This window comes from Rattus norvegicus, chromosome 6, assembly GCF_036323735.1.
Source record: "Rattus norvegicus strain BN/NHsdMcwi chromosome 6, GRCr8, whole genome shotgun sequence".
NCBI classification, from domain to species: domain Eukaryota; kingdom Metazoa; phylum Chordata; class Mammalia; order Rodentia; family Muridae; genus Rattus; species Rattus norvegicus.
The window spans coordinates 137,539,053-137,555,492 of record NC_086024.1 but is presented as its reverse complement, the minus strand read 5'-3'; the positions used below and the strand labels follow the sequence as shown (position 1 = coordinate 137,555,492).

The window sequence follows — 16,440 nt, the reverse complement described above, 5'->3', positions numbered from 1 at the left end:
GAGCTAGGCCGGGAAGTGCCAGGTCCCACAAACCGGGAAACTCAGGCCGCAGCTGGAGTTGTGGATCTGCGGCGGGGCTCCGTTACCCGCGTGGCCCTGGCTCGGGGCCACCCGAGGGCGGCGCCTGCGGGGCCGCGCTCGCGCTCACGGGGTGCCTCGCCCTGGCCGCGGGCCGCGCCGGGGGCGCCCGGGGCGGCGGAGGCGGATGTGGGCGGGCGGCGCGGGCGCGGGGCGGGGAGAAGGCGGGCCGGCGGCGGCGGCGGCAGCACCGAGGCGGCGGGCGGCCGGCCCAGCGCGGCAGCGCACGCGAGTCCCGGACAGGCGGAGCGGACCGAGCAGCGCCCTGCGGCCGGCACCGCGGCGGCCCAGACCCGGCCAGCAGCGCGCGCCCGGCCGCCGCTGCCTTCAGCCGGCCCCGCCCAGCGCCCGCCCGCGGGATGCGGAGCGGCGGGCGCCCGAGGCCGCGGCCCGGCTAGGCCCCGTCGCCCGCACGCGGCGGCCCGGTGAGTGCCCGCGCCGCGCCCTGTTCCGGGCCGCGGCCACCCCGCTTTGTTCCCGGCCGCGCCGCGCCTCGGAGCGAGAGCAGGAAGTGGCCGAGCGGAGGCCTGGGCGGGGAGCGCGCGGGGCCCCGCTGGTCGCTCTGGAGGCCCACGCCGGCGAGGGTGCGGGCGGCCGCTGCGTGACCTTGGGTGGCCGCTCCGCGGGGCCAGGTCTCGGGAGAGGGGCGCTGTTAGTGTGCGCAGTGGGGGCCGGTGCGCCCTGGGGCCTGGGGCTGCCCGGGCACTCGGCCAGCGAGGGTAGGAGAAAGGCTCGCCCCGCGGCCTGCGTGCGGTGGGAGGGCCCTGGGAAGGAGAACTCATTTCCCACGGACAGAAAGTTGTGCGCGGTGGCACGGTGCCCAGGCTAGCCCACAAAGGACTGCTAGCCCTCCTGGGCCCGGAAGCTGCTTCCTGGACTAGGTGGTTTCTGGAGGTGCCGGGGCCTGGAGGACGGCGTGGGCTCGGCCTCCCGGATCCGGGATACTGGCCGAGCTGATGGATTTGTCTAAAGAGGACTGATTTCTAAGTTGGGCGGTGGTGGAACCTTGGGCCTCTGCTATGTGGCCAAACTCCTCCTCCCCCAGGCCCCTGGTCTTGCTCCAGGTGGCCAGCCTTGACTGCTTAGAGCCATCACTAAAGTGAAGGGCGAGTCGCCTTGGTGGGGCCCCAGCTGGGCGTGTGGCTCACGGGCCAGTGTCCCAGAGGGGCTGACTCTTAAGACTTAACAATAGCAACCATTTGTTCTTAGGAAGGTCCTCCACAGGCATGGTGGGAAGAGTGTCCCATGCTCAGGGCTGCTGGATGTGGGCATTGGCGTTAACATTACTGTGTTTCCTCACTCCGTGTGTATGAATTTATTTTTACATGGCTCTGGACAGCTGACTGTCATCAGAAGACCTTGGGGCTGGGTGGGGGTAGGGGACATCCACAGAGAGATCTTGCAGTACAACCCTCTGCCTCCAGGCCACACCCACCCTGACAGCCACTGAGCTGGGATTTCTTCTTGACTTATCTTTTTCATTCTGGCTTTCAGTTGCCACCTGCTTGCTGAGGGAAGGGCTCTTTCCTGGGGCCAGGTGTGGTCTTTCCTACTCTGGCATTTGGCATTTGACACATAGCAGCGGGCCTTCCTTTTGTTCCACATTTAGCTTCAGACAAAGCAAAGTGGCAGTGACTCTGGGTGCCAGATTATGCCTTCTGGGCTAGGGAGAAGAGACACAGGGGGTTGTCAGTCGGCTGTAATAGACACTAGTTGGGAATCTGTTCCACAGTGGTCTTCCAGTCTTTTCCTGGGCCTGTCTACATGAACCAGGTGGAGGGGCTGCACAGGCTTGCTGGTCAAGGGGTTTCCCAATGCACATTCCCAAAATGTCCAAAGGATACCCAGGCGAACTTACAGCAGAGAAGCAATGGGGGTTTGGGGGGGGGGTCTTTGCAAGACAAGCTGGCAAACTTTGCTTTGCACAGGCTAGCTGGTTGGCCACTGCAGTACCCTTCGTCTTGTATGTTACCTGCCCTGTTTGTGGGCTCCTGAATACTGTAATTGTGGGCCGTAACCACCTCACTCTGAGTGCTCCTTACCGGCAAGCTGTCTAAAAGTCTCTTTGTCCCAAGCATAGAATGAAGGAAGGCTCCACAGACCCATAGATGCCTAGTATATACTCGCCAAGTGAACGAGACAGCTTCAGAGGCAGGGGTTCTGCCTGAGGAGTATTTTTATTTAGTATTGTCCTGAAGGACTTTGGGCTCTGATTTATACCATTCCCCACTCTTACCTGTGCCTCCCAGTGTTTGCATTCCTATGTTCCTAACTTGAGCCGCAGGAACCCTGTGACCTGCATTAGGCCTCCTAGACTGTAGGGGGTGGCGAGAATGGGTGATAAACACCTCTCACTAGTGCGAGGCAGAGCAGAAGCAGTCAGGGCTGCCTGGAGGAGGCAGCCTGTTTGCTGGGGTAGCAAACTGAGCAAGCTGCCTAACAGAAAAGCCTTCTGGAAATGAGTGTTCCAACAGAGGCCAGGGAGGTGGGGGTTGGCCACAGCCTTGCGCCCCAGAGTACCTAGATCTGGGTGTAGCCTCTACTGCAGGAACGTCTTACTTATATGGCAACCTTCAGAGAGAGAGGTCAGGCAGGCTGGCAGAGAATAAGGGTGAGGAGGGAACTTGGGAACCAGAGAACCAGAGACAGGTAGATCACATGAGAGGACATGGGTAATTGCAGATCCTCTGGGGTTCACGAAAGTGGACCCCAAGCGGGACCCTGCCTCACATGCTTTCTTGGCTTCTTCTAGACGCTGCGGCCAGGCCGGCTGGGCTCAGTCTGCTGAGAAGAGACTCTGAGCATCCCTGGGTTACCCCGGTGTGTGGGGGCCACGGATACCATGAACGACGTAGCCATTGTGAAGGAGGGCTGGCTGCACAAACGAGGTCAGTCTGTGCTCTGCAGGAGGAGCGGAGCTGGGCCTGGGTCTGCCCAGCTTTTAAATGTGGACCCAGGGGGTGGGGGTGGGGTGGAGGGTGTGTACTGGCCCAGCAGGCAGTGTTGTAGCCCTGTCAAAGAGTGTTTGCTGTGTCTAGGCCTGCCGGACAGGAGGGGCGCCTCCCTATCGTGGGGCTCTAGGCCTGCTTCAGGAGTGTGCAGGCCCAGCTTTTCCCATAGTATGGAGGTCATGGCCTCCTCCTGGGGCCTCTTGGCCAGAGGCTGAGGCCCTGTGCAGGGCTTGCTGTGAGCGGCTTGGGGGTGGGGCCAGCTGCTGCAGCCTCCTCACTCCTAGCTTTCCTGGAAGGCAGCAAGGACGTGGCTGCTGTTTCAGGGCTGGCAGGCTGGTGGCCTGGGCACAGCCCAAGGGCTCCTGAGGGCAGGCAGGGCAGGGCTGCTCGGCTTGGCTCTTTGCCCACCTCAGGCCTGGATTCCTGAAGTCAGGGGGCTCCTCATCAGCTAAGGCCCACAGGGGCATGCTGGCATTAGAAGTGAAAAACCGACTGAGACCAGCTTAAGCCCAGGGCCCCCTCACCTTCCAGCTTGCCCACCATTCTTCCTCCAGCCAGTTCCCCAGGCCCAGTCACTTGCTCTTGCCCCAGGGCAGGCATCTCACCCCCTTCTGACTTCCTCTTCCTGTAGACCTGTTCCCTCCGGAAGGCCTAGGGTGATCCTTGTCAGTTCCAGCCTCTCCTCCCACTCTTCTTCCTGGCTCTCTATAGAGGGAATTGTACTTTAGGGTGGCAGGAGGAGGACCCAGACACAGAAGATGGGAGGTGGGAACAAAAGTCGGTGTTAGGACATGGGGCAGAGCAGGGCTGGGGCTGCAGGAGCTAAGGGAGGCGGGGGAGATGGTTGGGACCAGGGAGGGCTCAGGCAGGGGTGGAAAAGATGTGGTCAAGTATGCCAAGAGGTCCCCCATCCCACAGCTGCAGGGAAGATTCTGCGGTGGGCTCAGCCAGGAGGCTGTGACTTGGGCTCTCTGTGTGGCTCCATTGTGTCCTGCCCCCACCTGCCTTCTTATCTGCTCTCCAGTGCCTCCAGCCCTGGCCCACGGAGTTCTGCCTCCTGAGCTTAGATCCCTGGGTCAGGCTCTGCTGTCTGCCTCACCTCTCTGTCGCCATTGGAAATGGGGCTCATCCTATTTGGCTCCCTCTTCTCCCCCACCCTGGGCCTCACAGCTTATACAAATGTGTATTGTGTGGCTGTCAGAGTTAGGGTCAGAGTTAGGGCAACCTGGAGATTGCTGAGCCCCAAGTCACCAGGACGTCTCCCCGGTATAGGAACCCTTCTGAGGCCTAGGGGGTGTCCTGCTCCTTATGGCTGAGTTTTATGAAGGGGCCAGGTAGCCCAGGACATTAGCCCCTGTGGCAGAGGCTGTGTTTGAACCTAGTTTGGCAGCTCCGTCATTGTCCCTCTCCAGGAGAAGGTCCTTGAGTTCCTTAGGCCTTGATTTCCTCATTTATGCCTTGGAAATGGTGGCAGGTAAAGTTGTGAGAGTGTGTGTGATCTGTGGGATGACCAGCTGGACACAATGCCTGCCTGCCCCGTGGAGGGGACAAGGGCCGCCTGTCTCTGGGGTGGGATCTTCCCAGCCTCAGGCTAGAAGAGATGCTGTTCTTATGGTCTCTCATCCTCCTCCGGCTCCAGCCTAGGTGGTCAGGGATCTGCTGTGGGCAGTGGTATCTATGTGCTGTGTTCTGGGCTGGGTCCTCCTATTCTGCCCAGGTCTGGCCCAACCAAGACCCAAGCTTGACCTGCTGCTTGCTGAGAAAGGCTGTTTGGGTGATCCTCCTTTCTCTGTCGAACACCCCCAGCCCTGTATGATGGGGGCTCCAACTCATGGGTGCATCATTAGTTTGGGCTTCTAGCCCTCTCCCTGTCTTGGGTTGCCATGTTAGCCTTCTAACCTGAGATTACTCTGACTTACTGGCTGGGGTAGGCAGGGAGGGAAGGCTGTTGCAATTGTCCCTCAGTGTCCCATGGTCCCTCAGACACCTGGACACCCCTCGTGTGCCTCCCTCTTTGTTGCTTTTGTAGGTTATAGCACTGCTGACTGGGAACGGAACCCGTCTTTGCTAGGTCTCCTATGTCCAGCCAGAGGCTTGCAGCACATTGGTTCTTGGCTGTATCCCAAGCTCGCCGTGGGCTGACCATGCCTTCAGGGCTATTTGGGCAAGGAAGAGAGGATGTTCCTCTTCCTCCTCACTCCATGGCTATAGAGACCCCAGGTCTAGGTTCTCCTGCTCCTTGGCAGTTAGGTGCCCACTCCTCAGGAAGTGTTCCAAGCCACTTCCCAGGAGTGATATTTGTGCTCTGGGCCAGCCAAGTGCCCAGTGCTAGAGTAGACATTCTAGTTGTGCATCGATCTGTGGCTGGGTGTTCACCTCCCTATGCATCCAACCGCATAGACCTATAGGAGCCTGGGCTTGAGCTCCTAGAGATGAGAGGTGGCTGGTCTGATGAGCAGAGGGGTGGACAATGAGGGCAGTAGACTCACCCAGGGGAGTGGACAGGTCATGGCTCAGTGCTGGTCATAGATCCCCAGATGTAGAGGTTGGGGTTGATGGACCATGTCTTAACAGCCAGCCTGGGGTTAAGTCGCAGGTGTGGCTGAACTTGTCCGTGACCTCTGATTTCAGCCAGTAGATTGCAAATGAGCTGGGTGCTGAGGCCACAGCCCTATCAGTGTTACTCTTTTGGGTTCTTCCCTCAAATCCCTGATGCTTGCTGGGCCGTATGTGTGAGAGCTGCCCTGGCAGCGACTGTAGCCAGGGAGTCTTCTCTTCATCCTCTTGGCCAGGTTAGCCATTGTCTGTGTCTCCCAACTCCCAGCAGGTGCCTAGACCCGGTGGGTCAGGAGCAGAGGCACTGAAGGTGAAAGAAGGGCTTGCACTGGGAGTAGGTAGCATATACCAATTGCAGGGCCTCCTCGTGGGTTTACTCAGCAGACAAGGGGCCCAGCAGGGTAGGAGGAGCCTAGCGGTTCTCACTGGGTCAGCACCTGGCAGGTGGAAGCAGTTTGGGGCTCTCTGGCTTTGAGTGTGGATCCGTGAATGCTGAGCTCATGATCTCTCTGGGGAGGGTCAAGGGTCCTGAGCCTAGCGGACAGGTCAACATCTCAGGACAGGAGTGGTGCTGTGTGTGTGTGTGTGTGTGTGTGTGTGTGTGTGTGTGCGTGTGTCCTGAGCCTGAAAGAGAGGTGAGGTAAGCATGTGGCACTCCTGGAGAACTGGACAGAGGTGGCAACTGAATGCCCTGGGCCCAGCCATGGAAGGGCCAGCGCACTGCAGTGTGTGGCTGTGGCTGAGTCTTGGCTGGTGTGACTGAGTTTCCTGTTTTGTGAGTGTGTTGAGTTCTCCCTTGAAAACAAACAACAAAAGAGGAAGCTGGGTGGCCTCCCACTGGGCTGTGAGGGTCAGTGCTGGCCCAGCCTGGTGACTGCAGAGTGGGCAGCACTCCCCTGTGCTTCCTGATGACCATCCTCTGCACAGAGTGGCCCCAGTGGGCCTGAGCCGCATGGAGGTCACAGGGAGGTGAGGAAAAGTGTGTGGACATGGGACTCCACTGAGCTGCTGGTTCTGGGGCAGCCTCTTGGCCCTGCCAGCTCTGCAGAGTGGCCAAGTGCATGGTGCAGAGGGCTGCTGAGACCTGGAGGGGGGTGGGGTGCTGTGTGGATGGCCGGAACTGGGACCTGCTGTGACTGCTAGGAGTAGCTTGCATCAGGCTGGTTCCTAGAAGTGCCATGGGTAGTGGGGAGAACTGTTCTGTCCTTCTCTGGCAATCCTCTCTGCCCAGTCACACGCGAGCCAGGCCCAGAGCCAGCACCAACCCTTAGGCCCTCCCTGTGACAGTAGCTGTGGTTGTCCCAGCCACCCCACTATGGCTGCTGATCTACCCACACCTAGTACTTCCCCAGAAGAGTCTGCCCAGCCAAGACCTAGACTCCAGCCCAGGCTGGTGGGCAGAGGAGCAGCCAGGAGCCCCTTAGTGCCAGTGGCCTGTCTGCGGTAACTGCGTGCATTCTGAGATGCCTCAGTGCCTTTGGCTCTGAATGTCCTGTGCCCTCACCCCCTCCCCCTTTCGTTTATTTGTGCTTTTGAAGTAGGTCTGTCTTCGTAGCCTAGACTGTCTTAAAGTCAAGCGAGTTCTCTGACTTCAGCCGTTTCGAGTGCTGGGAATACAAGTAGGGCCACTAGGCCTGTCCTCCCGGTATTGTTGGTTTGTTGGGGCTCTTGGCATAGGAGTGAGGAGTTGGTGGCCCCCAAGGCATTGTTCTAGACAAGGCATCCCTGTCCTTGGTCAGGGTCTGGCTGGCCCACATAGGCTCTGGTGTCTGTAAGGTGAAGGCAAGGCTGGAGCTGGCTCTGCTCCCCAGCACATCCTGTCTGCTCTATCTGGGCCTCGGTTTTAAACGTAGCGTATGTAGTGTGTGTGTGTGTGTGTGTGTGTGTGTGTGTGTGTGTGTGTGCGCGCGCGTGTGCGTGCAGGAGGCAGGAAGGGGGGAACTTTCATGTGCTACAGCCAGCGTGTGTATCTGAGGACAACTTGTAAGTTGGTTCTTTTCTACCATGTGGTTCCCAGGGACCGAACTTGGGTCATCAGGCCTGAGGACAAGTGCCTTCACCCTCTAAGCCATCTTACAGGATCTATCTGGGCATCTTGGGCTGCGTTGCAGTGAGGTAGAGGGGAGGATGGGTAAGGGGAAGGTACAGCTTTTGGGGACTCAGCACAGGAGCATGTGGGGTCTGTGAGCCACCTTGTGGGGAGTAGGGGGTAGATTGGCCCAGAGGGGTTGGGCTGGTATAGGGAGCCTAAAAGCCAGACATAGGACAGTGGCCCTGTGGCTTGCACATAAACTGGGGGGCTAGGCCGAATGGGATGATCTGAGTGGCACGGGAGGCTTGGGGATGCCCTGTGTGTACAGCAGGGTGGGGCTGTAGGCCCTGCCTTCCTTTCTGGTACAGGGAAGGGAGGTGGGGAGTGCTGTGGAAGACGTAGGCATCTGTAAGACGTGGGCGGGTAGACTAAAGTCTGGACCAGTATTCCCTGTGGCTCAGGGAACTGGACTGGAGGTGGAAGTGGAGAGGTGTGCTACCCGCAGCGGGGACCTTGTGATGCATTGCAGTCCGGTGGTTCCTGTATCTTGGCCCTTCTCAGCCGAGGCCTGCCTGTGCAGGTCGTGTCCTAGCAGTCCCTCAGCTCTGGTTCTTTCCTGCATCTGTGACTGCCAGTGTCCCTCTATCTAAGCCTCAGTTTCTCTAGAGGGCTGGTGGGTACAGTGAATCCTACTCCTTGCTGGTGAGATTTTATGTTTGTGAGCTGTGGCAAAAAGCTCACCCAGGCCCAGAGGAGCACCAGTGTTCTGCAAGCCCACGCTGTGAGAGAGGCCCACGCTGTGGGACCCACACAAGCAGCCCTCTCAGAAAGGCTGCACCAGGGCTATACCCTGTAACAGCAGACCTGGGCTCTCACCTGCTCACGTGCAGCACACCCTCCACTCCCTGTCTCTGCCCAGCTCTTGGTCACTGAGTCCACTGGGGGTCAAGAGACGTGAAACTGAGGATCTACATAGGGGCCTGGGAGGCTGGGTCTTGGAGATGACCTTGCCACCTGCTGACCACCACTGCCCAGAAGGCAGCAAGCACCGGGCTCTTGGCCCCAAGGGGCTGCCATCAGTAAACTGCTTGCTCAATGTGCTGGGGAAAGTAAATGGGCGCCCGGCAGCTGTCGGTGCAATGGATGTGTTGGTGGTAGGGGACGTTTGGTCGCTGCTGTCAGCTGGCGCCTGCTCCCCAGGCCTGCTGGGGCTCACTTTGCTGTGGAGAAACAGCTCGGTGCCGCCTGGCGTCTTGCCAGCTGCCGCCTGCCACTGCGGCAAAGTGTTTATCCAGCAGTTTCCCCAAGAACCAGGGACTTGGAGAGAATGTTCACCGTGATCAGGGCTCAGGGGCCTGGCTGGTATGAGAGGACACTAGTGCCTCAGCCTCTTGAGTGCTGGGATTAAAGGCCGCGCCCAGCCTTCCCCTTTCCTAGTGTGATGATGTAGCTTCAGGAGGCCCTGGTGCAGGGACTTGGAGGCCAACCCACACAGATGCTACAAGGCCTAGACCTTGGTCTGGCAAGGGTAGGTGGAGGTGGGCCTGAGGGGTCCCCAAAGTTGCTGGGAGTCCTTGCCTCGTCCTAGATGCTGGGCTTGTTGCTAGAAGGTGGAGTGGGACCTCGGAGGAGCGGATGCGGGCTGTCATCTCCACATAGACCTGGATGGGCTTGCAGATGTGTGGCTGGGTTTACTGTGATGTGAGGCTGGACTTAGCCCTGGGTGTCTGCTGTTCCGCTGGTTTTTATTTCTCACTGAGAAGCTGTTGTCAGGCTTCTGCCCTCCAGAGATACGGGAACCACATTGTGGGGGCAGCCCTAGGTCGATTGTCATCTTTCCGTGTGTTTGTTACACGGGCCTGGTGAGGCAGCTGCAGGTGGAGGGCCCTGCCTGCTGCTGTGCTCCCTCTGCTGGACTCGCCTGAGTTCAGGGCATCCAGCATCCACAGGGGTTAAGGGAGCCAAGAAGAGCCTGGCTGGGCCAGAGCCTAGCACTTCCACAGAGGCCAGCATGGCTCAGGCTTGCCTTGCTGGACTGTGAAAACAGAGGAGGGAGGCCTGCCAATGTTTGTATTCGAGAAGGAGACCCCCAGGGCAGGCAGGAGTATTCCTAGATACCCTGGAGCCATGGAGGATCAGGGCAGCCACCTCTTACATCTGTCTATCCTATTGGCCCATTTCTGCAGTGGGGCCAGGTTTGGGAGCTGTCTAGACTGAACTCATTAACATGCAGGCTGGAACTCAGGCTGCAGCTGGCTCAGCTGGTACCCCCAGTGACCAACTGGCTAGACCTTGAGGCAGGAGAGAAAGAAAGAGATCTGTGTGTGTCAGAGCTGTGGCCCCCTTTCCTGTGGAAGGGAAGGACCTCGTGAAGTCACTTCACTTTACATCTCTCCTTGGCCATGTGGCCTTTGTGTGCTGTGTGGTCAGGAGAGAAAGGGCACCTAGGCCTCCTGTGTGTTATTTGTGGGGCTGGGCACTTACCCTGTCCTCTGCCTGGTGAGTCCCACCCTGTCTGTATCTCCAGGTCTACATTCTGGAATCTGCCAGGCCTGGGGGCTGGTCATGTAGGCTAAGAGCCCATAGGAGATTCAGGGTCAGGCTGGCGGTCTACATGTGGGGCCAGAGCTGGGGCCTGCATTGGGCACAGTGGGATGGGCAGCAGTTGGCAAATCGAGATGGATTTCTGGGGCGCGGGTGCATTGCTCATCAGCCCTCGTATTCAGTTAGTGTCCCGGGGAGCGGCAGCTGGTGAGATGGGAGGTACTCCATCAGGGGCCGACAGCTCCAGACTGGTGCTGGCGGGTGGGCACACACGGCGGGTGGCCCGGGAAGGAACGGGATGGGGGGTGGGCTGTATACCCCCCAGTGCTCTGCCGTATTACTCAGAGCCCCTGCCTACCATGGCACCCTCTAGGCCTTGTGCCAAGGGAGGGGCTGTCGTGGGGCTGCCGGGCATGTGAATACCTGCAGGTGTGTGCCACCTGGCCAGAAGAAGGGCTGGTGACCCAAGAAGTTCATGGGGCTTTACAGAGCTGGGTAGGGACCCCATTCTCTGTGTCCTTGTTATGAGGTCTCAGACCCTTCTAATGAGAGAGAGTTGGCTTTGGCCATTACTCTGAGGCCCCCAATGGCTGTGGGAAGTGGCTGCGCAGGAGAGCTGGGCTCCTGGGAGCTAGCGAAGCGGGGCTGGGTTTACAGGTGCCCTGGACGTTGCATATAGACTGCAGGCCCTAGAAGAGAATCAGAATGAACTTGCACAAGCCCTATGCCCTGGAGGAGCCCCAGCCACATTTGGTCACTTGCCAAGTGTCAGTAGGACTTTCTTGGGTTTGGGGATTTAGCTCAGTGGTAGAGCGCTTGCCTAGGAAGCGCAAGGCCCTGGGTTCGGTCCCCAGCTCCGAAAAAATAAAAAAAGTAGGACTTTCTTGCTTTGTAGCCTCTGTGCATCGCAGGGCTGGGGTCTGCATCAGTGCCGACAGGCCTAGGAGGTCTGCAGTGATGACAAGAGATGAGATCTCTAGCTCTTGTAGCTGCTCGTCCCTGGAGTGGGAGTCTTGGCCTGGTAGTGGTTCCATTCACTTCCTCCCTGGGCTCACCTACAGCCTCCCTCCCTCCATCACTTAATCTCTCTCTCTCTCATCCCTCTTTGTACAGGGTGTATAGGGTCACACAGAACAAGGCTGCTGTTTGGAAAGGCATCGGAAGGGGCTAGATGGTGGGAGGTGGGTCATGGGTAGAGTCCTGCCATATGCCCAGAGCCGCTGCAGGTCCTGAGAGCCTGGAGGGGTGCGAGCTGATAGACTCTGGGAAAGCGTTCTCAGGGAACACATAGATTTGGTTCATACCATGAGAGGGTAGAAACAGAAAGGTGGTCAAGCTCTCAGGGGCTGTGAAGTGTGACTGGGGACTGCCTTGTGCCCGAGACCATGGTGCCCAGGAGCACCTAGTGGTAGGTGCAGTCGTTCACGACAACCCCTGCTGGTGCCCTTGTTCAGGGCCCAGTGGAGCAGGCAGACTTTATCCTTGACAGAGCTCAGGGACCCCAGCCCTGTGGGCTGCCCCTCCTCTCCTCAGCCTAGTGTCCCCTCAGATGAAGAAGTTGTCTAATTAGTTAGTTCCCTGTTGTTCAGACTCCTTGCTCGGCAAAATGTAAATTAAACATTTTTTCCGGATGTCAGTATGAAAAATGACAGTCGCTGGGAGACCACAGAGGACATCTGCTGTGACTCCTGCGTGTGGTGCCTGCGTGTGGCTGATGTTGCAAAACTGGAGGGAACAATGTTCCCGTGTACCTGGGTGACCAGGGCAGGGCTCAGCTGGGCGTAGCACCCCTGTTCCAGGTGCAGCACCTCCTGGGTCTGCTGTACAGGCAGAGCCCTGGATGATGCTCCTAGTTGTGCCCAGTGCCTTCTGGGAAGGTGGAAGCATCCCAGGTCCCTTCCCCACCTCACACAGTACAGTGTGCCTGGGTCCTCACGGTAGAGTTCACACGCAGCTCCTCATGTCTCTCACGCCCTGCAGGGGAATATATTAAAACCTGGCGGCCACGCTACTTCCTCCTCAAGAATGATGGCACCTTTATTGGCTACAAGGAACGGCCTCAGGATGTGGAGCAGCGCGAGTCCCCACTCAACAACTTCTCAGTGGCACGTAAGTGTCTTAGCCATGTGGGCTGGATGGGGTGGCTAAGCAGGCCAGCAGGGAGGCTGAAACCGCCCACTGAGAAACTACGGAGAGCCTCCTCTTGGTCCTAAGATGCTGGGCAGTGCTGGCCCTGAGTCACCTCCCCTAGGACTGGTGAGTGACCAGCTCTGGCAGGGCCAGGGGTCCGGCATGTAATGACTGGACCTGATCTAGAGGGTGGGTTGACCAGTGTCCCTGTGGGTTAAAAGCCACTCAAGGGCATTCCTTGGGAACTCTTGGGTAGATAGCGGGAGGAGAGGCTCCCAATTCTAGGAGTGAATGAGATCCCAGTGGTGTCTTTGTAATTCTCCCTGGGAAGGCCATCAAATGCCCTTTGCCCTGTGGGTTTTGTGGTTCCCTTAGCTGCAGTTCCAGTGGGAGTCAGCCCTGCTCCAGGACACTGAAACTACCTGAGAGCTTGGGGCTGAGGTGCTGAGTCCTTGTTCTCTGTGCCACATTGTCCCAGCCCAGTTCTGCCTGGAGCTGGACAAGGGTGAGTTTGACAGTTTTAAGCAGGAGCCATAGCAGTTACTGACTGCAGACTCTGCGCTCCTCCACGGGCTGCAGTCTGGAGTGCAGCGTATGTGCCTAGCACAGCTTGGTCTGCATCTGTCCTCTCAGCCTTCTTGGTGTGCTCCTGCCCTGCAGGTAGCCCTGTTTGACTTGCCTCAGATCCCAGGGGCTCCCACCTCCAGTCACTTGGCCAGTCGCCAGGTCTGCCCACAGAGTCTCAGGGCTTAACACAGGTTACTGCCTCAACAGCTAGGTAGGAAAGCAACCCCAACTTACTCATGCAGGAGGAAGGAAAGGGGCCTCTCTGGAGCAGACACATAGGTATATGTACTGGCCAAAGGGCTGCTGGGCAGTGGGCAGGGCTTGGCCTTCAAAAAGGTCTTGGGCCTCAGGAGACAGGCGGTTTACGCCTAGCTGGGAACAAAGCAGGGTGGGGCTGTGTCCAAGCTTTTCCTCCGAGGTGGGTTCTGGAGGCAGGGGTTAAGACCCTCACTTGGTGCTAGTTTTCATCTGCTTGCCTGACAGGCTGTCTCAGATGTGCTGGAGACAAGGCTCAGGGTGATTTTCCACCCCTCCCCCACCCCATGTTGACACAGGCCTTTCCCAAGGCTGGGCCTCAAGCCCCTCTTGGCCCCTTGCTTGGCAGACTGCCCCTTGCTCATTCATTGGAGCCTGGAGGCCCCTCACATTGCCAGGACCCAGACGATGGAATGTGGGAGGCCCCTCAGTCCCTCCTGCCTTACAGAGCCTTGCCAGGAAGCCCTCTTGCTGCACACACACCCGCAGGGCCTGGGCCGCCCGTGATCCACCCTTAAAGGTGTATGTGCTCTAGGTGTATCCACCAGGTGTGCATGCTCTGGGTATCCGTGTTCCTGTGTGTGCTCCCAGTGTGAGGTTTGGGTGCTGCATATCTGTGTAATGTTTCCAGAGACTCTATATGATGATGGGGAAACAGGAAGATACTTCTGTACCAGAAGGGGTGGGTGGGCTGTCTCTGCTCCTCCATCCCTGAGGCCCCACATGAGCAGGGGTGAGCAGTTGAAGGAAAGAGGAATTTTAGAAGGAGTTATGGTGTAGAGCTAACTGACCTAACCCGACTAGCTCCTTCCAGAGTCTCACACTTGAGAGCAGAACACCTCAGCTGTGGCAGGGCTTGGGTCTCTGCTCTTTGAGAGGAATTAGGGCTCGGAGAGGGGATGGGGCTGGGTGTGGTGGCTCATGCTGTAATCCTGGCACTCGGGACCTGAGGCATGGTTACCTCAAGTTCAAGACCAGCTTAGACTGCATGTGAGTTCCAGGCCAGTCAAAGTTACATAGGAAGAGAACGGAAAAGCCAGGGCCGGTGGCTAACACCCGTGAATTCCGCATTTGGGAGGCAGAACAGAAGCAAGAAGATTGCCATAATTTGAGATTTCTGGTCTACATGCAGTTTTCCAGCACTGCACGGCCAAGACTTCATATCAAACAAAGAAACAAAAAACTTGAACACTTTAAAATGTTTTATATTTTATCATTTTGTGTGTAAAGAAGGGTGTTTGTTTATTTTATGTATGTGTGTATATGATTCTCTTGGAGACAGGAGGAGGGCATCAGATCCCTGGAACTGGAGTTACAGATGGTTATGAGTTGCCACGTGGGTGCTAGGGATTGAACTCTGGTCTTCTGGACGAGCAGCTGGTGCTTTTAATCAATGAACCATCTCTTTAGCCCCTGAAATAAACATGTGTTTGTTTGTTTGTTTGCTTGCTTGCTTGCTTTTCAAGACAGGGTTTCTCTGTATAGCCCTGTCCTAGAACTTGCACTGTAGACCAGGCTGGCCTCAAAGTCATAGAGACCCACCCGTGCTGGGATTAAAGGTGTTCTCCACACCGGGCAAATACATTTTTTTTTCCTTTTTCTTTTTTTCGGAGCTGGGGACTGAACCCAGGGCCTTGCGCTTGCTAGGCAAGTGCTCTACCACTGAGCTAAATCCCCAGCCCTGCAAATACATTTTTTAAAGTGAGGATGGGAGGCACCTTCCTGGGGCAGGATTGAGGTCTGGGGGATATGGTCTGTCTGGTAAGGACTGTAAGGAGAGTTTCACGGAGGATCAGATGTATGCAGATAGATGCTTCCCTGACTTCTTCTTCAGAATGTCAGCTGATGAAGACAGAGCGGCCGAGGCCCAACACCTTCATCATCCGCTGCCTGCAGTGGACCACGGTCATTGAGCGCACCTTCCATGTGGAAACGCCTGAGGAGCGGTGAGTGGGCAGGGTGCAGAGAGGCTGTCAGGAGCAGTGGGCTATGCCCCCTGCTCAGGGCCATGTTTGCAAGCCTCTGCTGAGTCCATTCTGGAGGACTAGACTGGAGGACTCGTGGGGTGAGTGGGGCATGGCGTGTCCCAGGTACCTTGAGGTTTCTGATTATTTTGAATGTGGAGACCAGGTTCTGGGTGGTTACCTGCAGCGTCAGGACCAGGCAGCCAGACAACTGGAGGGTGAAGGCCATGGCACAGCTCCTAAGGCCTCACTTGACCCCCTGCAGGGAAGAGTGGACCACCGCCATTCAGACTGTGGCTGATGGACTCAAACGGCAGGAGGAGGAGACGATGGACTTCCGGTCAGGTTCACCCAGTGACAACTCAGGTGCTGAGGAGATGGAGGTGGCCCTGGCCAAGCCCAAGCACCGTGTGGTGAGTCTGGCCTCCGCTTCTGCTGGGCTACCAGGGCTGTGGAGGGCCCCGGCAGGTCCCGGTGTTCCTGCCTGGCTTCCTGTGTGGGTCTGGGACCCCTGGCTCCTCTTGACCTGACTGAGTTGGCAGAGTACTTGTCTAGCATGCACGAGAGCCCAGTACTTAAGGAAAGCAAAGTGAAGGTGTCCACCGACTCCCAAGGCCCGGTGCTCTCACTGACCCACAGGCCAGCAGATGTGAGAGCGGGCGTGGCTTGTGTCTAGCTCTTACTGTTGGCTAACTGGGAGGAGCCTTGTTCACTCTGGACACTATCAAGCCGAAGGTGGTGGTGTAGGTGTTTATTGCCATAGGCTAGTTGTGGTGAGCAAGGGCTCTCCCTAACTGGGCTCTCTCTGCTACCCACAGACCATGAACGAGTTTGAGTACCTGAAGCTACTGGGCAAGGGCACCTTTGGGAAGGTGATCCTGGTGAAGGAGAAGGCCACAGGTCGCTACTATGCCATGAAGATCCTCAAGAAGGAGGTCATCGTTGCCAAGGTGCAGGGGGTGCAGGGTTGGAGGGAGGGTGAAGGAACGGGATACGTGGGGGACAAGTGCTCATGGCTTCTGCATTCCAGGATGAGGTTGCCCACACGCTTACTGAGAACCGTGTCCTGCAGAACTCTAGGCATCCCTTCCTTACAGTAAGTAGTGACTATCAGTCTGACCCCTGTGGGATAGGGACGAGTGTGTCTCTCCCACAGCCTGCCTCTGCACCCACACAGACGGGCTTCATGGACTGATAGGGGTGGTGGGGCTGGGATGCCGGAGTGGGCTGGAAGCCCACCCACCGCTGTGGGGCACAGGAGGGAGGCGTGAGTCTGGTCTTCTCACTCTGCTGAGGCCTTGAGTTGCCCCACTCTCCGTGCCCTCAGTCCTCAGACCCGTCTTCTAGGCAGACCCCTCAGGTT

At 57.8% G+C, this 16,440-nt stretch overlaps 1 protein-coding gene across 3 annotated transcripts in view; it reads left to right on the top strand.

Annotated features, from left to right (window-relative positions):
* Positions 1–361: 361 nt before the first annotated feature.
* Akt1 (AKT serine/threonine kinase 1) overlaps positions 362–16,440 on the top strand; it is a 20,322-nt gene continuing 4,243 nt past the window's right edge. The window contains exons 1-7 of one of the 3 annotated variants that reach the window (XM_039111773.2): positions 362–503; positions 2,831–2,966; positions 12,142–12,270; positions 14,948–15,059; positions 15,343–15,490; positions 15,896–16,027; positions 16,108–16,173. In XM_039111773.2, the coding sequence (XP_038967701.1) occupies positions 2,921–2,966; positions 12,142–12,270; positions 14,948–15,059; positions 15,343–15,490; positions 15,896–16,027; positions 16,108–16,173 (633 nt within the window). In that variant the 5' untranslated portion in view covers positions 362–503; positions 2,831–2,920. Of the gene's footprint in view, positions 504–655; positions 798–2,830; positions 2,967–12,141; positions 12,271–14,947; positions 15,060–15,342; positions 15,491–15,895; positions 16,028–16,107; positions 16,174–16,440 lie in introns of those variants that run through there. The other 2 variants (XM_063261541.1, NM_033230.3) reach the window with 2 other exon arrangements.